Source organism: Larimichthys crocea, chromosome XV (genome assembly GCF_000972845.2).
Source record: "Larimichthys crocea isolate SSNF chromosome XV, L_crocea_2.0, whole genome shotgun sequence".
Lineage (NCBI taxonomy): Eukaryota > Metazoa > Chordata > Actinopteri > Sciaenidae > Larimichthys > Larimichthys crocea.
Genome location: NC_040025.1, coordinates 22,943,618 through 22,970,711, shown reverse-complemented (window position 1 = coordinate 22,970,711; position 27,094 = coordinate 22,943,618). Strand labels below are relative to the sequence as shown.

General features: G+C 40.4%; 2 protein-coding genes and 3 non-coding genes across 5 annotated transcripts; 1 reads left to right on the top strand and 4 right to left on the bottom strand.

The window, feature by feature from the left end:
• Nucleotides 1–2,311: 2,311 nt before the first annotated feature.
• si:dkey-11f4.7 (piezo-type mechanosensitive ion channel component 2) lies at nt 2,312–19,656 on the top strand. The gene is made up of 41 exons (XM_027288567.1): nt 2,312–2,323; nt 2,540–2,688; nt 2,804–2,968; nt 3,199–3,240; nt 3,552–3,584; nt 3,805–3,908; nt 4,084–4,247; nt 4,337–4,513; nt 4,682–4,846; nt 5,076–5,276; nt 5,366–5,570; nt 6,046–6,147; nt 6,243–6,408; nt 8,230–8,473; nt 8,562–8,658; nt 9,135–9,294; nt 9,670–9,759; nt 9,906–9,994; nt 10,392–10,457; nt 10,605–10,717; nt 10,854–10,974; nt 11,337–11,411; nt 11,547–11,713; nt 12,079–12,278; nt 12,395–12,556; nt 12,671–13,003; nt 13,107–13,365; nt 13,587–13,775; nt 13,885–14,089; nt 14,221–14,353; nt 15,037–15,184; nt 15,294–15,508; nt 15,655–15,813; nt 15,993–16,140; nt 16,431–16,619; nt 17,202–17,294; nt 17,418–17,587; nt 17,953–18,069; nt 18,384–18,463; nt 18,696–18,918; nt 19,073–19,656. Exons 1-41 carry the CDS (start codon nt 2,312–2,314, stop codon nt 19,326–19,328), a joined length of 6,186 nt encoding a protein of 2,061 aa, XP_027144368.1. The 3' UTR covers nt 19,329–19,656.
• Nucleotides 19,657–20,346: 690 nt separating this feature from the next.
• Nucleotides 20,347–22,240, bottom strand: atp5f1e (ATP synthase F1 subunit epsilon). Its single transcript, XM_010744482.3, has 3 exons — nt 22,108–22,240; nt 21,672–21,799; nt 20,347–20,533 (listed from the first exon to the last, which is right to left on the bottom strand). Coding segments are annotated over exons 1-3 (162 nt in total). The 5' UTR covers nt 22,140–22,240; the 3' UTR covers nt 20,347–20,531.
• Nucleotides 22,241–24,130: 1,890 nt separating this feature from the next.
• trnam-cau (transfer RNA methionine (anticodon CAU)) lies at nt 24,131–24,203 on the bottom strand. Its single transcript has one exon. It is a non-coding gene; the product is annotated as a tRNA-Met (tRNA).
• Nucleotides 24,204–24,628: 425 nt separating this feature from the next.
• On the bottom strand, nt 24,629–24,701 carry trnam-cau (transfer RNA methionine (anticodon CAU)). The gene has a single exon. It is a non-coding gene; the product is annotated as a tRNA-Met (tRNA).
• Nucleotides 24,702–26,401: 1,700 nt separating this feature from the next.
• trnam-cau (transfer RNA methionine (anticodon CAU)) lies at nt 26,402–26,474 on the bottom strand. The gene has a single exon. It is a non-coding gene; the product is annotated as a tRNA-Met (tRNA).
• Nucleotides 26,475–27,094: the final 620 nt, after the last annotated feature.

Below are 27,094 nucleotides of genomic sequence, written 5' to 3'. Positions count from 1 at the left end.
CCTTCCAACATGAGCCTACAAGCTACAGTCATCAGATTCTGATTTTGAATGATTGTATTAATCAAACTGTATTATAGTTGTTGCACAAATATTAAGTGGAACCTGACTGTTTATTATAGCAGCTGTGTGTACATTGTACATGTTTTGTACTCATGATACACTGTGTGTGCTGCAGGTCTTCTACAGCTTCAGCTTTTGGTTGATGTTTCGTCAGCAGCTAAAGGAGAGACAGGAGGAGCAGAGCATAAAGGAGGAATCTCTGGATGAAGTCAAAGTCGTGCCACGTAATTTTTTTTTTCAGTTTGCTTTGATAAAGGTTACAGATTAGTTTGGAGTTCACAGGCCTGTGGATATATGAAAAACAAACCACATGCGTAGCCAGGCTATATGACGGACTTCAGTTTGACCCTCCTCTTCATCCTGTCTTTTCTTGGTTTCTTCCATATCAGCGGAGGAAAGTCAGCCATCACCTCTGGTAGCAATGCTGATCTCAGGAGTGAAAGGGACGCTGGTGAAGTACTGGATCCTCTTCTGCTGCTCTATGTTCTTTGTCATCAGCTTCTCTGGAAAGGTACTTAAAAATTGGAGTCTCCCGTCCCATTCATGACACACTTTCCCAACACTGCCAAGCTTTATTGCTGGGATGAATTTTGGAGAAAATCTCACAATAGTCCACAAAAGTCTTGCTGTGACCCTGCAATGGAAATTACATCATGCGCTGCACTTTTAGCCCTGTTATTATCAATATTTTATCTACTACTGTGGTGGCCAAATTTTCCCACTGTGAAAATTTTAATTTCTTGTTATGCAAACAGTCACGTCCACATCATACAGTGTCATACAATATGCAAACACCTACCAGTGGAAAAAATACACTACAAGATAATATATATGGAAACGTCATAATATCGGAGTTGAAGAAAGAAGAACAAAATGTTTTTTTTTTTGGTTTCTAATGAAATAGAAAAATAAAACATTACTTGTAAATAAGTAATTGTACAAATAACAGTGGTCTACATAATCTTTGTCAGATTTCCTGCATTTCAAGCAAATAAAAAGAAACTGCCCATCAAATTAATCTATTCTTGCATGTTTCACTTGTTTAGGTGGTCGTCTACAAGATCCTCTACATTGTCCTCTTCCTCTTCTGTGTTGTCCTCTACCAGGTTAGTGATTTTAGTGATCACCTTTAATAGAGGTGTCTGCCCTTTATGTGACCAATGAGTGATGGTGATGACCTGAACTTACAGGTTTCAGCACTTACTCAATGTATGATGTGTTTTGGATCAGAAGCTGGTGTACATCAGACTGGGCCTCAGTCATGGTGTCTGACAGTGATTAAAGCCCAGTTTATGCAAATACTATAAAAATAACAGCTAGAATCCACCTGTCCTATAGTATGATGTGTGTTATGTCACAGCTCTGCGCTCTTCTGATATGGTGGTATCCTATTCAGACTATCAGACAGACACAAAATTGCTTTGCATGGTCTCTGGATGAGACAATGTTAAGGGAAGTGAATGTGCGCTTCATGGGTGGAAAAGTGAAATTAGTTGTCACTTCTGATGGGCCATAAATCTCACCACTGTGTGGCTTATTGTCCACACAAATGTTAATTTCACCATGTCTGATTAGGTGCCACTTCTCTGGGCAAGGGGAAGCATTGCATGCAGAAGAAGTGCCTTTAAGTGAGGGGGAAGCAGAGTAGACACTGCAGACCAAACAAGTTTTTTACAAGTCAGAATGACTGTAGACTGTCAGGAAACACTAATCCAATCAACAAATAAACTCATGACTCAACGCAAACACTTCTTCTCATAATATTACAACTTAATACTCAAAATCACTTTGCAGTGGCCCTAATACTCTGTCGTATAAAAGTGACTATTATGTATACATTTATTCTGTGACTTTGTACTATAATTGTACATAGTAGAGTAGATGGAAATGTGATATTGAGATTGCATGCGTCAATAAGTGGAGAGGAAATCTGCTTTAATAGTTGAGATGTTGTTGAGTAAAACACACAAATCCAGCATAGTTTTAGGTTCATCTTACACTGTAATGTGTTGACTCCTAAATTATCATTAGTGAACCATTCCACTGTTGTTTGTGCACAAAAACATTCAGAATGGGTCCGGCTCTGATGCAAACCGCTCATCGATACAATTTAACAGTTAAAAGTATTGATTGTGACTCATAAACACATACGCAGTCATTTTTTGCTGCTATTTTCCTGTTTTCCCCCCCCGCCCATGATATGTTTCTGCTGACCTTTTAGAAACACGGTAGGCACTTACAGGAAGGCCTAATGGCTGTGGAGGTGACGTAAGACAAGACACTATTTGTCTGTTCGGACAACATCAGCAACACCCTGGTGTTTTACATATCAGAGTGTTTGATGAAAAGAATATAGGCAATGCTATTCTGACATCAGGAGTTACAAAAAAAAATTTGAGTGTAACAGTAGTGGTGATAATTTCTTAATGACGTTAAGATCTGTAGCTTCAGTGAAAAGGACTGTTTTCTCTTTCCTCAGACTCGCTATGATGTTTGGCGTCGGATCCTGAAGATATTCTGGGCGGTGGTGGTTGGTTACTCCATGTTTGTGTTGATCGCCATCTACCTGTACCAGTTCAAGAGTGTGTCTAGTCTGTTCAGAAAGATCCTAGGCATGTCGGAGGATGGGTGGGTTTCTGTGTGTACTGGTTTGTGTTTCTGTTTTTCAGTTTTAAGAGGCTGTTTTGGGAATGACGTTTGCTTGGCCCTTCTCGATAATCCACTAACCTGTCTGACTTTTCAGTGTCCGTGACCTTGGTTTGGAGCAGTACGACACAGTGGAGCTGTTTGCACGTATCATGCTCCCTGCTGTGTTCCTATTGGCTTGTATCCTCCAGCTGCACTACTTCAACTCAGACTTCCTGACCCTCACTGACCTCGACAACGTACCTGTCAGACAGGCTTCCAGGTGAGACGGCAAGAATGTGTGCAGACATGGGAAGAATATCCTACTCAGATGAACTGAAAGTGCTTTATAACCATATAATTGATGAATGGAAGTGCCATTTTTTATTTAATGACAGAACAAGAACTTACTGTTGTTTCTGTATGTATTTTATACATTTTCTGGTTTATTACTAAACATATTATATCTGTGTGTCTGTCCCCTTTGTCTAATACATCCTTCTCTCCACCCAGAGAGGAAGAGCTCAGGAATTCAGTCAATGTGATATCTGAGACGTAAGAGCTGCATTTATTCCCCCATAAATGTTTTGTTGCTCACATTTCATACGGCTTTGTGTAAATAGCCATCACAGTTAATTGCATCTCACACAGTTGATCTATTGCCTTGAACCAGGATGAGCCGGCCACATTTGGTGTAAATGTATTGGCTGTGAATCTTAACAAGAAGAACAAGTTCTGTTTAGACTGTGTAAAAATAATTAAACATTGAGTTGACATGACATGAGTATTTCCTTTTTTACTGTCCATCATAGTAACAGAAATGTCAGTAATACTCACTGTAATGTTCATATATCGCTCTTTTCTAGCATTAAAGAAAACATTGAAAAGTTCCAGAAAAGGTATGTTTGATTCTTGATTTGGGTTTTTACTCTAATCTATCAGTCTATCAGTATTCGTGTCTACAGTACATAATGTAATACGCTGGAATATAATTCATATTCATAGATTGTTTCGGGGTGAGGTATCAAAAAAAAATCATCCATGTTGATCTACTCTGTCTTTACTCAAACCTTTGAGTACAGTTTTCTGATCTTTATTTAAATTCTGTTTGTTCTTCAGGCTTGTGAAGGAGCAAATGGGAACTGGGAAAAGTCAGGAGACTCTGGACAGCATTGGCCTACAAACCTCCTCAGAGAAAGGATCTGAGGAACAGGAGGAGACAACAGGAGAGGGTAACTGCAGCTTAAGTCCCTAAATGGCTCCTCAGTCATCTTTTTCTTCAAATGGTGGTCTTTCCATTAAGCTCTGTCTGAGCTATATGAGAGCTGTAGCAGCAAATTATGTCTGGTGTCCTTCCCTACCATCATTACCTTCTCTTCCTCCCAGAGTTTGTCCCTGGCAGTAGTGAGGACAAGTGGGTTATCATTGTGGACAGGGCGAGCCTGTTGATCATTCAGGCTCTGTCAGGACTGCAGAAGCTCCAGGAGCAGAGCTGGAGACTGCTTGAGCTCCACAGCCTCAAAATTGTTTCCTCTGGCATCATCTGGGTGTCACTGCAAGAGGTGGGATATTGGTGACATATTCTGTGGAAACACTGAAACCAGTATTTATTTTGCTCATTCACGTGAAAGTAAAACATTATGATTAACAGGTTTCTCTGATGAACTCGCTCTTCCTGGTCCTGTGGGTGTTTGCACTCCCGTTCTCACGGTTACGGCCTTTGGCATCTAGCATCTCTGCTGTTTGGGCTTGTGTCATGGTGGTGTGCAAGATGTTTTACCAGCTCAAAGTTATCAAACCCCTCGATTACTCCTCCAACTGCACAGCTGTGAGTATCCATAACTGCATGTGTTTGTAACAATTATCTAAAACAGTGAGCTTTAACTTATATAAATAAATATAAATAAAAACAATAAAATCTTTGCTATGTGCTCCAGGCATCATGCTTCATGTTTAGCATTTGCCTTCCTACACATATTTGTCGTTTGTATTTCAGGGCCTGCCACCGTCCAACAGCTCGGGCCTAGATGATGGAGTGGAGCTGAGGGGGAACATGATGGAGCTGCTCAGGAGGTCTGTTCTCTACGTCGAGCCTGTAGACCCCGTCTACTGGTGTGGAGCGCTGCGTAAATGTGAGGGCAGGATCCTCCCCTGTCTCAGGGTACGGTAATCTCTTTTCATTTCTTTTACATTACAACCACAACACACACTTTTTTTTTGCTCTAATGCACTCAAAAATCAGACACAAGAGAAAGACACAAGATTGCTACCTTCAGTTTTAACTTAAGAAGCACACATCAAGTTTGTCCAACAGTTTGAATTTGTTTTTGAAGTCGATTGGATGATGTCCCAGATCACCTTTTTTCTACAAAGTGTGCTCTGTGTTGTAGAACCATCTGTTGGTGTTGGGGCTACTGGTGTTCGAGGCGACTGTCCATCGGCACCAGCTCTATTTCCGTCTCCATAACGACCTGAAGACCCCGCTTTTCAGCATCTTCTTCCAGGGCATCACAAGGCAGCACCTGGATCACGGCATCTTACCCTGCATCAAGTACTTTGTCAACTTCTGCTTCTACAAATTTGGACTGGAGGTACCTATGTGTGTGTGTCTACGTCTGTTTACATGAATCTGAACTGTCTCACAAATCTGACACTGACGTCTTAACATGCTTCTTCTTAGATCAGTTTGATCGTGGCGGTCAATGTGATTGGTCAGAGGATGGATTTCTATGCCCTGCTCCACTCCTGTGCCTTAATTGCTGTTGTGTCACGGCGACGCAGGAAGGCTATCGGGGAGGTGTGGCCTAAATACTGCTGCTTTACTGCAGGCCTCATGGTGCTGCAGTACGTGCTCTGCATAGGCATCCCACCTGCTTTCTGTGCTGGTGTGTACTTTTTAATGATCTGTGGTATTTTTGTATAAATAAACTACGATCAACTAAATAGAACAAGCTACTTGAGACTAAAGTACCATCTACACTGATCAATTACGTGATATCAAAGTAATGATTTCTGATAAACATCTTCTTGAGTAATCCATTAATTGCTAGGTCTATGAAATATCAGAAAATAGTGAAGGATGATCACTGAAATTCCCAAACTCCAGGGTAATATCTTATAAGATATTCAATTTGTTATTAAAAAGAAAAGCATTTTCTCACATTCGAGAAGTTGGCGGCAGCACATTTTGTTGTCTGGTGCTTGGAAAAATGACTACTATTACAATTAATCAATTATCAAAATGGTTGCTGAATAACTTCACACAACATCAAACTGTTCACTCTTTACAAAAGTACTCTATATAAATCTCATTGAGTGCTTCTCTACCTTTTTCTCTCTACTTTTCTACGTTTTTATCAGATTACCCCTGGAGAACCGCAGTCCATCCTTTGACCTCTAATGTTATTAAGTGGTTTTACCTGCCTGACTTCGCCATGAGACCGAATCCTTCATTCATATTCTGTGAGTTCATCTTTACTGTCTTCTCTTCTGTCCTGACTGTAAACTTATTCCTCCTTGTGTCAGATTCTAAACCTCTCTCTCTGTCCTCTCTGCAGACGACCACCTCCTGCTGCTCTGCTCGTCTCTGCAGTGGCAGGTGTTTGAGGAGGAGAACCGAGCGGCGGTGCGACTGCTGGCTGGAGACAATGTTGAGATCAGCCGCAGTCTGGACCCTTGCTCCTTCAACCAGTTCATACCTGTTAATAACTTCCTCCACTGCAGGTCAGAAATACCAGACATGCTTTTTTTATTTTTCATCTTCTACATTTTGTAGAGGAGTGCTTTGGTCCCATTTCCATAAAATTTCATACTTGTCTTGAGTTGAATAATTCATATGTATCTATGTTATCAAACACATTTATATTGATGCTTGATTTATTTTCATCTCTTCCTGATCAACCTCACCCTGACAGTCTAAATTTATAGACCCGAGATAAGAACAGGAAACAGCCTGAACCTAATAATCCAACACTTAATTAATCTCCCTGAATTGCGTTCTGCTTTGTACGTTAAACTGTAGCTGGAGAATTGGGAGTCCATCAAGCTGGGTTTCGTCTTTTTAGGAGCATTAAGGGGATTTGAGTTAGATCGTTGTCAAACCCATGAAAGCTGTTCTGGTAAAGTGAAACTGCTGGCTCAGCACTCATGGACATCTCCCATTCCCATGACAGACATGCCTTTGTTTATGGCCTGATTTTACTTCCTGCTGCCTCATCAGATTTTCTATCTGGCTGTTAACAGAGTATATATAAAATATATGTATATGTATTTATATATTTTACTGAGAAGAATAACTCAAAGACCAGATTTTCATATTCATATGTTCGTATCATATCGTACTCACATCTGTGAAATTAACGAAGCTGTGTTTTTCACTGGCTGATGAAGTTGGTATTTGAGTTGGACAGTAGATTGTGTTTTATCTATTAATAAACAATTAAAAAACGTCAACACATACTCTAGGTCTCATCGATGAATGGAATAAGGTGTTTTTCAGAATTGTAATAATGAATGAACAATCATAACTAAAGCTAAAAGATTATATGAATTAATTGATTAGTCATCCGACTGGAAATTAGACAGTTTTGCTAATCAAGTATTTTATTGAAATTACTTTTGTGTTTGTGTTTTTGTGTTGCTTTATCTTACTTGAATTTTCTTTGGCTATAAATAACCCGATTGCAGACTGAATTCACCTCCTGGGCACATCGAATGTGCCCTTGAGCAAGGCGCTAAACCCCTAACTGCTTGCTATGTGGCAGCCCCATCATTCATCACATTTCCCCCCACAGTTGCATGTCTATGAATCCTGTGCGTGTCTGTATTTCAGGCTTATGTGTGTGTAAACTGTGTAATAGAATGGGGGAAAAATGTATGTGCCTGTTGGAGATTAATAAAGTAAATTATAACAAAAATTAGCATTAGATGAATTCATAGTTCATAACAACAATAAACCCAAAATCAAGAACCACTCACTAACACAAATGTTAAAGGAATAGGAATAGGCGATAGAGACTGTAAACAAAAGGCAAGGCTCACAAGATTATTGCCTTCACTTCCCTAATAACCAGAAGGATCATCCTGCTTTGCTGGAACCAGCAGTCTCGATCTAGCTTTACAAGATGGATAAAAGACACTATGTATTTCCTAAAATTAGAAAAAAATAATTATGCACTCAGATGAAACACACAGCTATCGATGAAGACCTCAACCCCTTTTATAACAAAACAATCTACTGTAAAAGCACATCTTGTTGATTTTGTGTTTGTTGTTCAAATGAGATCTTTAGACAGAGCCAAAAAATTTTAAAAAGCAAACTGTTGCCTCTGTTTCTTGTCCGTATGCCAAACTAAGCTAACCAGCTACCGGCAGTAGATTCATATTTACCGTACAGATGAGAGAGTGGTATCGATCTTCTCTTCTACCTGTTGGCAAAAAAGCAATTAAGCACATCTCAAAACTATTTCTTTAAACATAATTATGCAGTTTGCTCAGATCTTTTATGTCTCAGTGGTAAAATGTCTCTTTCTGTCTTGTCCTTAGGTGCTACCTCGACATGGTAAAGGTGTTTGTGTTCAGTTATTTCTTCTGGTTGGTGCTATGCCTCATCTTCATCACCGGCACCACACGGATCAACATCTTCTGTCTGGGCTACCTGGTGGCCTGTTTCTACTTCATGTTATTTGGTGGCAGCGTGTTGATGCAGCCGGTCAAATACATCCTACGGCTGTGGGACTGGCTCATCGGGTACACATGCTTTGTGATCACTATGAAGAACCTGCTGTCTGTGAGTTACCACACTGTTGAATACAGTTTGTGCCTGTTTAGCGTGATCTGTACTGTCAGTTAAAGATGCTTTCTGTGCATTTTGTCAGCTCGGTGCTTGTGCCTACCTGGACACTCTGATGAAGAACAGCTGCTGGTTAATTCAGGCCTTCAGCATGTTCTGCACCATCAAAGGCTATGACCTCCGTAAGTATCTGTAACAGATAATGACAAATCTGAAATCTCAGTAAATTCTTGTGTTTATACACAACATTTACAATATATATGATCTGAGAGTGTTTTGTGTTAGGTATTATATGAATACTGCCACATACAACTTTCAAACATGAAAAGTAATATGAAGTATATATATTGTAAAAGTACAGTAAACATGCATTTTTCTTTTTATTTAACAGAAGTTTCATTGAGGTTAAAATGTTTTTTTAAGAGCAAGTGTATCACATGCAAACACCATGCACACAATCATGATTTTGAGTTTTTTTTCTAGTTACATTTGGTTTGAAAAGTCAAATTATTGTTAGTTGACTATAATAAACCACCTGATCTGATACTTTGAAAAGCTGTGTGTGTATCATATTTGGTTGATATTAATATCCTCTAATAGTTTTCAGCAAGTTACAACTGAATTGTTCAACCACAACTTATTTCTTCTTTTCTATCAGCTCATCCTGACGATGAGTGTGAACTGCCAGAGGGTGAGGCCGGCATTGTTTGGGATGCAATCTGTTTTACAGTCCTCTTGGCCCAGAGGAGGGTCTTCCTCAGCTACTACTTCCTCTATGTCGTGTCTGATCTGAAGTCTTCTAAGATATTGGCCTCCAGGTTCGTACAACAAGTTTAACAACCTCCTGTTAAGTTTCTTAACATACACTCAAAAAATTCCATTCAATTAACATAGTTTTAATACAAATAAACTAACAAACTTAATGTGAAGCAAGTAATAAGATTTATGTAGTAGTACTAATAAACTCAAAATGACTGCATTCATTTTCACTGTTGGGTTTGGGCAAACAGATTGTCTTTATTAATATTGAATGCATAAACTGGTTACTACTACAGATACTGTGCAGTGGAATCACATTGAGTTTATTAGTTGATTTATATTAAACCTATGTAATTTAAATGGATGGAAATTTCTGTCATGCATTTTGGCCCAAAATAGAGCAGCATAAGCACATTTACCTTTCTGCCTCTAAGGGGCGCTGAATTGTTTGAGGCCAAAGTGAAGAAGCTGATAGCAGCCAGACTGGAGATGGAGAAGAAATCTGTGGAGACACTGAAGAAACAGTAAGAAACTTTAAACGTACCAGCACAAAGACCGTTCACAACATTTTATTGGATCCAGTTTGAAACTGAATCTGAATCATTTATTCTCTCTTGTAAAAAATGAAAAGAGGAAACAGTTAACTTTCCTTTCCGACCTCTTCCTGTAGGATGGAGAAGATCAAATCTAAGCAGAAGAGTCGACCTGCAGCAGCAGACACACCAGCTCTTCCTGCTGATCAGGAGCAGGTGACACTGGGTAACACAAGTGAATCTATTTTCTGTGTCTACTGTTAGTTAAAACAGCAAAGCACGAGCAGGCTGTCAATGAAAAATATTTCAGGTACAAAGCCTGCTGGTATTTATTTTTATTCTTTATTCTTATTTATTTGTAGTATTATTTGTCTACTAAAAATAGTTTGGTTAGTAGAACTATCTTATTAAAGCATTAGATGTGTTGCCCACATAAATTTGATTTAAAATGCAGACACATAACTGAAGAGTTTATTTGTGTCAAAATGTTTCTTCCAGTTTCATAGTGCACTTTTCACTGAGATACAGTATATACTTATACAAGTGCTTACATGAAACTGTCATTGAAATGGAGAAAAATCAGATATTGTCAAAAACTAAAGATGCTGATCTGTGTTTTCCAGCTGATGATGAGAAGGCGAAGAAAGATGCAGGAAAATGGTGGAAGCCCTGGGTGTCTCAGCCTGGAGGTGAGCTGTCTAAACACTGCTCAGTGCTCTCATAGTGGTGCACAAATAATTCAAACAAATCACTGATCAGCTTTGGATCAATGCCTTGTTCAAAAGTTCAAGAGTATGCATAGTGATGTCATTTTGACAGCGATCTGTTTGATGCAGTTGAAAACAACTGTGGCTACCACCTGTTTGAGAGTGACAGTGAAGAGGAAGAGGAAGAAGTAACAGAGAAAAAAGAAGAGGAGAAACCAACGAAGAAGAAATCTGCCTTTCAGGTGAGAGATAGAAAAACAACAAACGATTTCCACAATTAAAGATTATACTCTATTTTAAAAGCGAGCACTGACTGGACAATGTCTCTATTCCAGCCTCATCAGTGATAATGTGTATCTGTTGTCTTTGATATCCCAGTTGGCCTACAACGCCTGGGTCACCAGCTCGAAGACGGCTCTGAAGGACCTGAAGAAGGAGAAGAAAAAAATAAAGAAAGAGGAGAAGAAGAGAGAAAAGAGAGAACTGCGGAGACAGCAAGGTGATAGAGTGACATGTTGTGCTTCTGTAATAATTCAGTAAATCATTAAATCAGTCCAATATCAGAGTGGCTACTGTGAACTAAAGCCTGGATGTGCTGGAAAAAATAATGGAAAATTAGCCCAGTAGATGATATGATACAAACACCTGAATTTATTCACTAGGTGAAATGGAAGTTTGCTACCCTGTTGCTCAAACTACAGAATATAAATATTTTGTCCTGATCATAAAGCTAGATGAGAGGTCATGAGGTCAGCAGAGTCCGAATTGAATTTGACCCTAATCTGGCCAGTAGTTGTGGAGACATCCTGCTGTTGCTGGACGAATCGCCAAGATGATTTAATCATAAAATCTTTTTTTCAGGCATTGACAGAGCGGACTCTAGTGAGGATGAACTAGATGAAAGCATTTTGGAGGAGGAGGGAGAAGAGGAAAAAGGTACAACAAACACAAGTCGCTGCATTACAGTTTACAACAAACCACTTTTTTACAAGTAAACCTTAGAGTGACAGGAATATTTTATTTGAGTGACCTAATATACTGACATTCACTTACTTGTACTTGTCCTTACAGAAAACATTTTGCAGCGCATCATTAGCATCTTGAAGTTCAGCCTGGTGTTTGTTCAGGCTCTTCTTGACGACGTGACGGAGGGTCTGAACTCCTTCTGTAAAGACAGCCTGGACATTTCCAAGGTGCTTTGCTTTGAGCGAGCTTTACTCAACCAGCAGCAAAAGAAGGTGAGAGGACAGGATAGAAAACTGATGACTCGAGACATTTTTTGGTTTTTAACCTCAAGGTGAGGTGCAGGAATGTGTGTGTCTACTTTCTAAATGAGAACACTGCCTTTGACTATCCCTTATTGCTAGTGTTGTTGTTGTTCTTGTTATAATTGCTAGTGTTGTTGTATTGCCAGTGTCATAATTACCAATCATTATTACCATTATATTATTATCATTATATATATATTATTCCATTAAGTATGTGACAAATAAATTGAAACACTTCCCACGTACACAGTGTTTGAGGTCAGCTACACCTTCAGTTTATCAGACCATGTTAACGTTCTGTTTTCCTCTATTCCTCTCGCTCTGTTGCTCTGCAGGGCAAAGAGGTGAGCCAGGAGAGTGTGAAGCAGTTTTATGAAAACTGGAAGTCCCGTCAGAACACACTTTCATCTCAAGATGACCTCGATGACCCACTGGCAACGCCCTCCTCCCCGCCTGCAGTCCCCTCCTCACGCTACGCTTATGCCAAGCTTAAGAACCAAGCCTCCAAAGTGTCCTGGGGCAGCAGCATTTCCAGGTAGGTTACTAGACACTGAATCAGTCACGCATTTGCCACTCACTCTCTTTCCTGCTTCTACTATATTTCTTCTGCTCTCTCTCTCTCGCTCTCTCTCTCCTCCTCCTCACCTTCAGCTGTATGACAGATGAGACGATGCTTGGCTCCCGGCAGCCGACTCAAGAGGAGCTGGAAGAGCCTCCAATTGTGCCACCTGCTGCTGACCAGCTCAGACGGAGGCTCCTAAGAACAGCCAACATTGATATGACTTCTGTTGAGACTGATGAACTTTCACCAAGGTGCGGTTCACAAACATTGTTGCTACAGGAGATAATCCAGGACATTCTTCATGTGTTGTGCAACTTTCCTTGATTCTTGAAGTTAAAATATTCCTATCTCTATCCTGACAAAAGCTCAGAGGATGGCCACCCTCTAAAGGAAGACCATGAACAAGAAGAGCATCAGGAGGAAGACGTGGAGGGTGAGATGAAATGTGAGCAAGAAATAGAAGAAACAGAGGAAGAGGAGAAGGAGGAACCACAGGAGGAAGATCATGTGGTTGAAGAAGAAGAGCTGAATGAGAGAACAGAGCTGAGAGAAGAAGATGAATTTGCCGATTATTCAGAAAGCATTTCGTTGGGCTTCAGGGAGAGTGATGGAGAGAAAAGCCTTGACCTGGCAGAGACTCCCAGACCTCTGAGTCAGGAAACCAGGAACCTCACTGCCAGTGAGCTGCTGCTTAACAAGTCAGTGGACACAAGAATTACTTGAAAACAAAATAGGAGCATTTATTATGAGCATATGTATGATTCAACATCTCATTTTCTCTTCCCTCCATCCTCTCTATAGCATGTTTGAAAATGATGAGATCTCAGGGTCCGACAAGTTTTTCGGGTTGTTGCCGAGGCCTCTGAAGCTGGTGTTCGCCCTCTATAACACCATGGTGTCCAAGTCAGAGATGCTGTGCTTCTTCGTCATCATCCTCAACCACATTGTGTCAGCTTCATTCCTCTCCCTCATCCTGCCCATTCTCATCTTCCTCTGGGCCATGCTCTCCGTGCCCCGGCCAAGCAAACGCTTCTGGATGACCGCCATTATCTACACAGAGGTAAGTTATTACAGTGTAACATAAGGACGTTTAAATTGTATTAATATTCATTTTAGAACCAGCATACAGGCTGCAATCAGTTCAATGAGGTTCTCAGTTCAATGGTTACTTTTTTAAAATTGTGTTTAAATTCAATGCGGATAAATCTTTTTAGGTTTTACAGACAACACTGTGAAAAGAATAAAAGATGGATGCATTCTTTTCTTCTCTGTTTCTCTCAGCTGACTGTTGTGGTGAAGTACTTTTTCCAATTTGGATTCTTCCCCTGGACCACCTCTGCCTACCGAGGCATCAACGCTGAACGGCCCTTCGCTCTGCCCAACATCATTGGTGTAGAGAAGAAAGACGGCTACGTCCTCTTTGACCTCATCCAGCTGCTTGCTCTGTTCTTCCACCGGTCTATTCTTAAGGTAACCATGATAATACACCCACCTGGCGCTGTATTTCCTGTAAAGGGGCACTGTTGTTGTGCAGGTAGTTTTGCATGTTAAGATTCTGTTTGTGTGCATGACCATACAGTGTCACGGGCTGTGGGACAACAAAGAGGTAGAGATGCCTGATTTTTTCAAGAAGATGAAGAGGAAGGTGGACAAAAAGAAGATGACAGGAGACAAGATGGGCAACAACGAGAAATCTCACCGCCGGCTGAAGTTCCTGCCTCTGCAGGCTTCGACCACATCATTATTCTTTAGACGAAAGAAAGGCGAATCACCAGAAACTAATGGTGAATATTCAAAAAACACTTGATCCAAATCTGATAATGAATCATCTTTGAGGACTATACTCTTCTTCTTTTCTGTTGACTAACATTTCTCCATTTCATCTTTCATTTCATCTTTCATTTTTTTACTGGAGAGGTGAAGCCCAAGAAGCAGCAAAGCAAGAAGAAGAGACAGCACCACGCCAAGGCTCCGCTGACCAGGAAGCAGAGGATCAGACAGCAGATCAGAGAGAGGATGCTGCAGGCCAAAGCTGCCATTATAGAAGTGTGCGTATTTTTGTTTTGGTCCACATTTGATATCTCAAATGAACATTAGACTGCTCTACCTTCTGTCTAAAACGTGTGTTTTTGCCCAGCAGGTCAGGTTGAAATGTAAACAGGGATGTTAGAGTAATTTTGGCAAGTTAAATTATATAATCTATAAGCTTTGAATTACATATACCATGATTTATTGTAGCTTGTCCAAGATATTGACTTGATACTGATGTCCTATGATCTCAGAAACCAACAACATTTGATCATATGACTGAATATGGGTTTAGTCTTGCATAATGTAACTTTAAAGTATAACCAGGACACTGATATCTGATTTGATCAATTGAGAACATAAGTATGTAAGTAAGCTAAGTAACTAGCATTGTAGAATTAGTACATGTTTATGTATTGTGTACATAAACAGACACACCTCATGACATTTTAACACTGTTTAATGATTGTTTTCCCCTGACCAGAGGCGTCACTAGGTTTTAGGGGGGGCTTAGCCACAAGGAGAACTTATCATCCACTGATGATACTCATACGTGAATTAGCTCAGCTTTTGTTTCACGGTGTGCATCCATGCATAAAGTGAGAAACACAGCTGATGCTCCAGACGATCTAAAATACAGTTTGTGAATCTGACAGTTTGTAGAAAAATGTATTCTGACATTGTATATTCTTTTTTTCTACAGTGCCCTTCACATTTATTTACCAATAAGACAGTTTTTCTACGACATAATCCACCCAGAGTACAGTCCCGTTTGTGACGTCTACGCCCTCATGTTTCTCGTGGATGTAGTCAACTTCATCATCACCATCTATGGATACTGGGCTTTTGGGGTAAGAGTCTGTCCTGCCTCTTATCCAACCAAGAATAGACATATTTATAATGTACATAAAATGTTATGTACCATATGACACAATCAGGCTGGCCTCTGTCTCTCTGCAGAAATACTCTGCAGCGGCCGATATCACAGAGTCTCTGTCAGAGGATCAGGTTCCAGAGGCCTTCCTGGTCATGCTGCTCATGCAGTTCGGCACCATGATAGTGGACCGGGCCCTCTACCTGCAGAAGTCCCTGTTGGGAAAGTGTGTTTTCCAGGTGGTGCTGGTATTCGGCATACACTTCTGGATGTTCTTCATCCTCCCTGGGGTCACAGAGAGGTCATCAATTTATTATTCAACTGACTGAGATTTACTGGAAAAAACTAACCCACCTACTGATCTCATAAAACCTCCATCCCTAAATTTAGTTATTCTAGCCTTCATTGACGTCTCCTTCTTTTTTTATTGTCTTTTTTTCTCCACAGGAGGTTCAACAAAAACCACATTGCTCAACTCTGGTACTTTGTAAAGTGTATCTACTTTGGCCTGTCTGCCTATCAGATCAAATGTGGCTACCCAAACCGCATTCTGGGCAACTTTCTCACCAAGAACTACAACTACCTGAACCTCTTCCTCTTCCAAGGGTAAGAACAGTTAATGGCTTTAGTATCTTCATTAACAACATGCAGCGTAACTTAGTTTTTTAAAAGACACATTTCAACACTAAACATTCACCATAGTTAAGAGTGTTTTAAAATAGTTTTATGGTGCATCTTATAACATAAACTATATAATTTCATAAAGTTCTTGTCTCTTCATCCAGGTTTCGTTTGGTTCCCTTCCTGACAGAGTTGAGGGCGGTCATGGATTGGGTTTGGACCGACACCACTCTTTCTCTCTCCAGCTGGATTTGTGTTGAAGACATCTATGCTAACATATTTATCCTCAAGTGCTGGAAGGAGTCAGAGAAAGTAATTGAGATCCTTATCAACAGATCATATATTAATGACTATTCTGCTTATCAGCTAATCATTTTGGTGCTTTTATCAGTAAAAATACTAAATGTATTCTGTCCAAAGCTTCTAAAATAAGAGGAGTTATTGATACATTTTGATTTATGATAATGATCTGAGTTGTGACCGGCTGTGACAGATATTTGTCTTGACTTTTTTAAGTAAATGACTCAAAATAAACTTTCTCTTTCCCAGTAGACTGAATAATGATTAGTGAAAACTACAGTAATTTAATGTGATTCTTCCAGAAATACCCCCACCCTCCAGGGCAGAAGAAGAAGAAGGTGGTGAAATACGGGATGGGAGGATTCATCATCTTCGCTCTCATCAGCATCATCTGGTTCCCACTCCTCTTCATGTCACTGGTCCAGTCAGCAGCCGGAGTGACCAATCAGCCGGTGGACGTTTCCATCCAGCTCAGCATTGCAGGATATGAGGTAGTCTATAGTCTCTGTTTTCTTTAAGTGCTACAGTAAATAATTAAGTTGTGGTGTTTTGTGGATAAAAGTCACCAGTAATGCACATCTTCATTATTAAACAACAAATTCGAACTGAACCATAGCAGTGCTTTGAGCTGAATGCTAACATGCTAACAGTGACAATGCTGATGTTAATGTGTTATTACAGCGTAAACATGGTCATTATTTTAGTTTTAGTGTGTTAGCATGATAACATTTGTTAATTAGTCTGATTATTAGTTCTGCAGGTATTTTGTAAAAAACAAAAACAAATTAACTGACATTTTGACCTGATCATGGTGCTAAATGAGAAATCAGGTGAATCCATCTAACTCAGAAGATCGCCAATGCCAGTAGGATTCATCCAATGGGGACCATGAATGTCTAAAGAAAATTGCATGGCAGTAGTAGTTGCCATACATGTCCAGTAGTTTCCGAGACAAGATGCACCAAAGGAGCAGACCGGCTAGCAGACCATCATAGTGATCACTGGTCTTTTAACTGTGCAGTTCAGGCATTGGTCATTTTCCATCTCTTGTATGTCTGATTGTGTTTCCACAGCCTCTGTTCACCATGAGCGCACAGGAGCAGAACCTGGTTCCATACACAGAAACTGCATTTAACCGACTCACCAAAGTCTACGCGACCCATCCAGTAAGACTCAGACAGGCCAAATACTGTACTGTATATGTTGTAATCATAATGAGACGTGGCACTGAATTGAATGAATAAAAGAACTCCAGTAATCTAATCCCCATCTATCTTTCTTTCTCCCAGTCTGCTATGCAGTTCATAATGAACTACCTCGTGGAGGACATTGTTGTTGCTAAGATTAAGAGTGATGCCAGTCTGCTGTGGAGCATCAGCCCTGCCAGTCGAGAGGCCATGATACTGGAGCTCAGCAACTCCTCTTATATTTACATGACCTTACGCTGGACGCTGCTCAGGTCAGTGTGTGTATGTGTCTCGCCACAAAGTAGGAAGTCCACGCAAGAGGTTTACTCAAAACAAAAGTAATTCATTAAAACTAAAGTTGAACAGAAATCACAAGACAAACCAATATTATATTATATAATAATATAATCAAGATAATGATTCAGTGTGGATGCCAGCTGTAGGAAGGGACAGAGCAAATGAGTTCAGGTCAGGCAGCTCAAGGGTTGGGTGAGCTTAATCAGCTGAGGACCCTCCCATGTCAGCCATCTGGAAACTGAGGGTGGTCAGAACAGCGTCCAAGACAGGAGAGGCATCACAGTCTGTGTAGATGTGTGTGTGTGTATACTAAGTGTGACTCCTCTCTTTCTCTTCTCAGGAATGCGTCCATATCAATGAATGTAGAGACGGTGGGAGAACACACTGTGAAGTTTGAGGACAAGGCCTTGAGGGAAGGGATAGTTCGCATGCTCAAAGGCAACAGCAGCAAACCTGTGTGAGTCTCAGTCGACAGAACACAACCAGAGTGTGATTATTTGGTTGTACAGTGACAGTGGTTGTACAGTTTGTCTTCTTTAGGTGTTGAAATGCAATTTCCTTACTTATAGCTTCATTAAATCAAACCAATGTGCTAGTGGTGGCTTTAATTCAGATGAACATGTACCTTAAAATAGTAGTAAGTAATAGTAAAAATGACAATATATTGTTTTTTATCAACAATTTGTCAGCACTTTTCATCATTGTTGCTGAGTATTTTCTCCAGTCTGACTTGAGCTCAAAGGTGTTAAACTGTGTTATTCTGTCCTCTAGGATCATTCATTCTCTGTTGCCAAAGTTCCTCAGGGGTCCCAAAGGGCCAGAGTCCAAAATGGCAACCAGGATGAAAGTAGGTTAGTTACATTTTATTGTACTTTGATCATACTGCAGATGTTTCCTTTACAGATTATAACTGCTTTGTAGTTATAATATCCAAAGGAATCCATCTTGGCTCACAGCCTCATTTGTAAGGAATTCATTTTATTTCTGCTCTATCTTCATTTCTGGCCTCATTTTGGTTTATAGCAGTCAGCTTATTGGGCTAAAAAATGTCATTTAATATAACTCTGGCACATCTTCCCTCAGAGAACTCGGACCGCCCAGACCTCCAGGCTCTGGCTTTCTTCAGGCCCATGTCAATCAAACTTCAGAGGGTCACTGGCGTGTCAGAGGAAGAGCCAGACCAGTGGTGGGTGGTGGAGGAGTGCTCCCCAGTTCTCACCTCCCCCAACAAGTGTCACAGCATAGAGATAGTGGTGTTCAATGATAAAGTCAGCCCCGCCAGTCTGGGCTTTCTGGCTGGTCACGGGTAGGTAACAAGACCCTCCTTTAAATGAAAGTTAATGTGTCACAATGTTCTTCTTTACCTTCAATATTTTTAAAAAATATTTTAATTAACTTTTTTCCAACTAACAACATGACAAAATATGTTGCTCCCACTGCTCCTCCTCTCTTTACCACAGCATCGTAGGCCTGTACATGTCAGTGGTGCTCGTCATCGGAAAATTTGTCAGGGAGTTCTTCAACGGCATCTCCAGGTCCATCATGTTTGAGGAGCTACCGTGTGTGGACCGAGTCCTGAAGCTCTGCACAGACATTTTCGTGGTCCGGGAGACAGGAGAGATGGAGCTGGAGGAGACAATGTTTGAGAAACTCATCTTCCTCTACCGATCACCGGAGACCATGATCAAGATGACCAGAGAGAAGAAAGACAGCTAGGGTTTAGTGTGTTCATACCGGACGTCGAGGATGAAGCGCTACCTGTGGATGTGTCCACACTGAACTCACATCACTCCAAACAGATGTATTAGAGCAAATAAAATTGGGTTCATTATATTTTTAATTCAACATAAGTGCAGTTAAATTGGGTTTGTGGCTAATTGAGCAGCAGGGGGAACTAAAATAATAATCCAGCTGTAATTAAGAATCTTGCTGAAGTGCCCCTGAGCAAGATTTTAAGTCCTTCTCTGACTATGCTACTAATCTTTACCTTTGACAATCATGGAGAATTTTTCCTAAAGCAGATCAGTGCTTATATAAACATGGATCAAGTGGTTTTCATGATACTATTAACATGTATTCATAATGACAAAATAAGTTTGCTTGAGATGGTATTGCATTGTAGTTTGTATAGGTACAACACTAGTTGTGGGTACTGTATGCACATGCACCTCTGCTTTCATATTTTGTCTAATTACTCCTGAATTACTTTTATTTTTTAATTCTATTCTTATTTTATACACATTTATTTGCCTTTAGGTTTCTCTATCTATACTTATGCTGACCTTACGCTGCTGTAACAATCTGAATCTTCCCTCTGGAGGAAAATCAATCAATTTTAGAATAATTTAGGAGGCACTAAACCCCATCATTAATTAATCTGAACTGCATTAGAACAAAAAGAGGTCCTGCCAGTTGTTTGCTGTAGTTTAATTTTAAGCCCACTAAGCAATGCATGCATTTCTAATAAATTTGGATTCAGATTTTAACTTGTGTATACAGGACATCCTATTTCCCGACTTAGATTCTGACTGGAAAAATTACATTTCAATGATTAATATACTCATGGATCAACACACACATACCTCTGTAAATACCATGTTTCTGTTTATGACCATGTAGACATGCACTGATTTATTTATAGCAAAATAAAAAAATGTTGTTACAGACAAAAATGTTTCAATGTCTTAGTCTGTAGTGCTGTTTACCAACAAGGCAAGAATACAAGGAAACAAAATGTATTTCCGATATCCATCTTTAATACAATTTTAAATTACAAATGAAGAGGAAAACATTTCATTCAGGTCCCCAATCTCTAACAGGTCATCTTGATATCATCCATCTTTTTCTCTTCTCCTCGGTGTGCAGGACAGAACAGGACCCCACAACTCAGGGAAAAAATATCTACATCACGGTCTCACATCCTGGAGGAGAAAAACAGAGGATAGAAACATCACTGAAAATATTCTCATAAAAACATGATTTCACATCCCAGACAGAGAATAATACTTTGTATCTGGATGGAGGTTTAGAATTAGTCAGTAAACTTTCACCTCAAAATGACAAAAAAAAAAAAGTGGTGCAACATCATAAAACATTACTTCCCTGGTAATGGCAATGAACAGGGCAGAACATTGGATACACTTGAAAAAGCAGTGGAGGAAATACAGAGAACTGTAGCAACTTTCACATGTCCTTGGTCATGTCACCATCACATACAGAAAATGTGCAATGAGAAAAGTCCCAAGGTGCCTTTTTTTAAAAACAGCAACCAACACAGAAACAGTGGAGGTTTGCAGAATTTCACGAGCTCCTTAATTTGGCTCATGCTCCAAACTGCTAAAAAACATTTCACATCCAGAAATTGTAGATATCCGACACACTGCTGAGTCCTTTGGCTCAGAAATATTGAGAGAGGCTGCTCAATAACTAACTGCAGCAGTTTTAGAGAGTATATAGGAACTCTTGATCTAGACTACCATTAAAACAATGACCTCTGTGCAGACCAGGGACAGGTAACCATGATCCAAAGACTGCTGCGAGTGTGGTGTACGGTTTAATTAAAATCAAAACCTCCAATGTACTAATTACTTTGCAGATTAAGATTTTTCCACACAAACAGGTTATGGCTCCAGAAAACTCAAATGAGGCATTAACTTACTAGACTCAACACTATATAATTAGGTTAAAAATTAAAAAATGAGCTGCGCTTTGACTAAATACGACGATGTTTGAGCGTTGGTGCATCAGCAATAACAAACTAATAAAACAATGTAGCACTGTGTGAAGGTGAATTTAGCATAATACACTCTTGACACTACATATAAATGTAACTGATCATTCTTCAGGACATTTTATTTGTGTCAAATTGAGGCTGCAGGACCTAATAGTAAAAGAAATCCTTTAAACACTTGAAATGAAAAGCTGCACAGTGTCACAGTCAATGTCACAGCCGCCTCCTTGAAGCGCACAGACCGTCAGAGGCCGTAATGAAGGAGATTATGTGCAAACACGTGAACGCCTTTACCTTTCGGTGTCATACTGAACATGTGATGAACTTACATGCTGCTGCTGTTTTGGGTTTGAGGACTTTGACGTGGGCCTCTGCGGCCTTCAGTGCTTCGGTCTTGAACTGCGGCTTCAGCGCAGCGCGCACCGCGCTGGCGCAGATAGCGGAGAAGCGGATGTAGCTGCAGAGAGGACACACTCGTTAGCCGCATGCTAAAGGGCAAGCAAACACTGGGAGAGACAGACTGCACTGCTCCTTCAGTAACAAACGACGATGCATCAACAAGAAACGTGGGAAGGTTATTAGCTCAACGTTAGCGCCGCATGTTAAAGGCTAGCTGAAGCTAGTGTAGGGCTTAAGACACGAAACAACGGCAGACTCTTAGTGAAAGTGTGCGGCTATAAAAAGAAACATCATTAAACTACCGCTGTCGACATTAAACAATCACCTAACTCTGCAGTTTCACGTGTTATGATCAGTTTTCTTTACCTGAGGCCTGCCTGTCTCCAGTATGCGACCATCTTGCCTGTGTTGTGGCTTCAAGGACAGGTCGTATATGTGCGTGATGACGTCACACGACAGACGCTGGTCTTTTCCCCATCCAATAAGAACAGTGCTTGATCATGATTGACAGCTATGACGGTCATTTGTCCCTCCCCCCCATATAAGTCCCTTCTTTAATTTGATTTAATCAGTTTAATTAATTAATTACAAGGTCAAATGAAGCGGAAGTGTAACGATATCAACGTCTGTTTGAGTGATTTTAATGAGTTTATTGATTATAATGTTCTGTAGACATTTATCTGACTGGTTTGTTGGTTTGATGAATGGTATGATGTTACTGCATCACCATACAGGTTATGTACAGGTTTTTACTGACGCATTAAAGGTTCCACCAACAGGTCTGCAGTTACAATACCTAGTCCTGAAGATTAAATTCAATAAGAATAGTCGAAACAACAACAATAACAATGTGAACCCAACATGTGCAAAAAGGATCAGGATGAATCATATGCTTATTTAAACCTACCCCTTCTCTACTACACAATTAACAATCTTTCTCCCCAGACATATATATTTACATAAAAAAATAAAATAGAAAATAAATAGATTAATTAAACAAATCATTTATGACAAAGAAAGAAATTATTTATGAAAACATTGTTTTGATTGTTAAAGAATGAAAACCATGTGTTTGTACCACTTTTTAAACTGGATCATGCTTGGACACTCAGTCTGTCCCACAGCCTCACTCCACAAACTGAAATACAAAAACTTTTTAATGTTGTACTTGCCCGCTGATGTTTTAAATGAAATATCAAATTTTTATTATTTGCATTGGCTGAATTTGTTGGAGAATATGTAAATATCTATGAAAGGTATGTAATCATATTTTATTCTTACTCCTGCATGATTATAATAATAATGATAATAGCTCACGTTTTGTTATTATAATTACGAAGTACTGTAAGTTTTAATGTAGGACAGAGTTGCATAGATCTCAGAGATCACAACCAAAATGTGATCAAGCAAACATGTCATAACAATAACAAGTAAATAGTAACAATGTCTTTTTAAATAGATGTAATGAGGTAAAAGTTAAATATTTGCCCCTGAAAGAAGTATAAAATATCATACAAACAATACATGACAGTATCACATTTCACCAGCAATGAGAACATGACATAAATCAATCTTCTTCTTCTCCTTTCGGCTTTTCCCTTCAGGGGTCGCCACAGCGAATCACTTGCCTCCATCTAACCCTGTCTTCTGCATCCTCTTCTCTCACACCAACTACCTTCATGTCCTCTTTCACTGCATCCATAAACCTCCTCTTTGGTCTTCCTCTAGGCCTCCTCTCTGGCAGTTCAAAACTCAGTATCCTTCTACCAATATATTCACTATCTCTCCTCTGGACATGTCCGAACCATCGCAGTCTGGCCTCTCTGACTTTATCTCTAAAACCTCTAACATGTGCTGTCCCTCTCATGTACTCATTCCTGATCCTATCCATCTTGGTCACTCCCAAAGAGAACCTCTGCATTTTCATCTCTGCTACCTCCAGCTCTGCCTCCTGTCTTTTCCACAGTGGCACTGTCTCTATACCAAACAACATCGCTGGTCTCACCACAGTTTTGTACACCTTTTCCTTTCATTTTGGCTGAAACTCTTCTATCACACATGATGGACTAACTTGTCTTACAATCGCCTATCTGGTGTGCCTAGGAGCAGTTGTAGGGCTATCATAGATGAATGAATGGTGGTGTATTGGTCATGTTTCAAATTAGTTACGTAGAAAGAAAGCTTTGAGCTTCTTATACCATAGAGTTTTGACAGTGATATTGATGTGAGGCGATACATTGTCACAGGAAACTGCCTGATGTAGGGCTTCTGTTTGATTAACGGCATCATGTGTATGTTTTTGCTTTTCGTGCAAATCTAGCCTATGGTGAACGTTATGGACCATGTGTTTGGCCCATTGTGTTGTGGTGCCATCTGACTTTAAAACACCTGCCCCGTGTGAGGCTCGAACTCACGACCTTCAGATTATGAGACTGACGCGCTGCCTACTGCGCCAACGAGGCCTGGAAGCATCTAAATTGTGGTCGAGACGAGTTGTCACAGGTGCAACCATGGCGTAACTTCTCTTACAATCACCTATCTGGTGTGCCATGGGGCAGCTGTAGGGCTATCATAGATCCACAACCAATTATGAACAAGACTGAATGAATGATGTTGTATTGGTCATGTTTCAAACTAGTTACATAGAAAGAAAACTTTGACCCTCTTACACTATAGAGTTAGTAAAGCTTTGACAGTTTGTGTGTCCACTATTCCATATTAATGTGAGGCGATACATTGTCACAGGAAACTGCCAGATGTAAGGCTTCTGTTTGATCATTGGCATCACATGTATGTTCTTGATTTTCATTCAAACCTAGCCACAGTGAACATTATGGAGCATGTGTCTGGCCCAGTGTGTTGGGGTGGCGTCTGACTTTAAAACACCTGCCCCGTGTGAGGCTCGAACTCACGACCTTCAGATTATGAGACTGACGCGCTGCCTACTGCGCCAACGAGGCCTGGAAGTATCTAAATTGTGGTCGAGACGAGTTGTCACAAGTGCAACCATGGTGTAACTTGTCTTACAATCATGCGCGCAGATAGGTTTGAGAAACTGGGGGGGACGAAGCTGCCCCCAATGCCCCTTTTGCTTTTTTGTTGTCCTTCTCATCATGCCATGCCGTGCTGAACGTGCAGCTAGCTGTCCAAGTGATCAGTTGGTAACCGTGGCAACCAAAGTCGACGACGACTCCACACTCTTTGCTGCACAGTCCAAACGAGTCACTTGCTTGATGCGTACGCGTTGTTACACACAACGCATGCACATCAGCACACACCTCAGTAAACCAAATATTATGTTAATTCATATTTTGGTTTCCTCGTGATGCTTGAATCAGAAGATTTGAAGAAGACAAAGTTTAAAAAAACAAACAAAAAAAAACCAAAACGTTAAGCTACATAAAAGTGGGTGGGACGGATCTACGGTCATTCAAAAGTGGGTGTGTCATGACACACCTGACACACCCACTATCTGCGCCCCTGCTTACAATCACCTATCTGGTGTGCCATGGGGCAGCTGTAGGGCTATCACGGGCGTCGCACCCGTGGGGGATGGGGGGGTGCGACACCCCCACTTTTACAAAAAGACGATTTCATCCCCCACACTTTTTCTGAGATATAAACCATTTACCCGTCCTCGCGGTCCACCAGCATACTGAAACGGAGCGCACGTCAGTTAGATCCATCCGGCCATCCAGCCAATCACAGCCATTTGACCAAACCCACCAGGTCCGCCGCGCGAAAAATAAAAAAATAAACATTTTTTCAGAGCTCTATCTGCATTTCTTTATTACGAAGCAGACAGCGAGCAGAGGCTGTAACAGTCATCTGACTAGTAAGTAATGAGGAATTTTGTCGGTAACTAACAAAACTATGTCTTGCTTTGTGACATTTAAGTCAATATTAACCAAGCCAGGTGGCAAACAAACTTAGCATCGAGTCAAGTTAATGGTAACTGACAGAAGGTTTGCTAATTTGCACACATCTACTTCTAAGTCTGATGATCAGACCATGTCTAAAAGGAAGAGACAGCAGACCACTGACTCATTTTTCAAGTCAAAGTGTCAAGTAAGTGGAGTTGTAGTGAGAGGAGGGAAATCCAAACTACCATCACCAGTGATAGCAAGTAAGCAAGTAGCAAGTAAATGTTTCTTCCACTTTTTGTTGCCAGGCTGGCAACAGGCCTTCAGCTGTTAGCCATAACTTGCCAAAGTTGATTGAGTGGTCAGAGCATTTTAATTATTTCTAGTTATACATATATATGGTTAATTTTCCCGATAATCAATGCAGATAATTTCGCTCATGTGCCACCCCTAGAACACCCCCACTTTTTAAAGCGCTGTGACGCCCCTGAGGGCTATCATAGATCCATAACCAATTCTGAACAAGACTGAATGAATGATGGTGTATTTGTCATGTTTCAAACTAGTTACATAGAAAGAAAACTTTGACCCTCTTACACTATAGAGTTAGTAAAGCTTTGACACTTTGTGTCTCCACTATTCCATATTGATGTGAGGCAATACATTGTCACAGGAAACTGCCAGATGTAAGGCTTCTGTTTGATGTTCTTGATTTTCATTCAAACCTAGCCACAGTGAACATTATGGAGCATGTGTCTGGCCCAGTGTGTTGGGGTGGCGTCTGGCTTTAAAACACCTGCCCCGTGTGAGGCTCGAACTCACGACCTTCAGATTATGAGACTGACGCGCTGCCTACTGCGCCAACGAGGCCTGGAAGCAGCTAAATTGTGGTCGAGACGAGTTGTCACAGGTGCAACTAGAGATTAAATTGGGCCAGAGCCCTGCGGAGCTCAGCTCCGCTTCCTCACCTCGACGCCAGATTATCAGTCCGTGCCTGAGGAGGGCGATCAGTTTACATTTGATTATTACTGTAGACAGGACTGCTCTGTTCACTTCAACTTGTTTTGATTATAAACATGAAAAAATAGACACTGCTCACTAACTAATCATCACTCCACTAGAAATAATATTAAATTAAAAAAAATATATATACCGCCTTGCATCGTCCATAGATCTAAAAACAAACGGTTGATGGCAGGCGGGAAAGTCAGGAGAGCATCACTTATTTGAATATTTAGAAACTTAATATCATACCGTTCCTGGATGAACCATCTTATGCTATGCTCACTTTCAAACTGTAAATCAACAATGGATCCATAAATTCAATGTGATTCATTTGTAAAGGCTTAGACCACCAAAAAAATGAAATTTGTGGATGGTGGCACTACCTGAGTTGTGAAATAAAAAAATGTCTCTCACTGCATGCTTCCACAAGAGCTTGCCACAGTATTTCTGCAAATGTGAAATGAGTTTCTGCAGGGTTGTTGACT

What these genes read in the sequence shown, in the direction of transcription:
- si:dkey-11f4.7 (XM_027288567.1), top strand. An exon ending in GTCAATGTGATATCTGAGAC is followed by an intron (nt 3,241 to 3,551) that starts GTAAGAGCTGCA and finishes GCTCTTTTCTAG; the next exon opens with CATTAAAGAAAACATTGAAA. An exon ending in CCCACCTGCTTTCTGTGCTG is followed by an intron (nt 5,571 to 6,045) that starts GTGTGTACTTTT and finishes CGTTTTTATCAG; the next exon opens with ATTACCCCTGGAGAACCGCA.
- atp5f1e (XM_010744482.3), bottom strand. Translation starts at nt 22,139, where the DNA reads ATGGTCGCATACTGGAGACAGGCAGGCCTCAG. An exon ending in TGGAGACAGGCAGGCCTCAG is followed by an intron (nt 21,800 to 22,107) that starts GTAAAGAAAACT and finishes TCCTCTCTGCAG; the next exon opens with CTACATCCGCTTCTCCGCTA.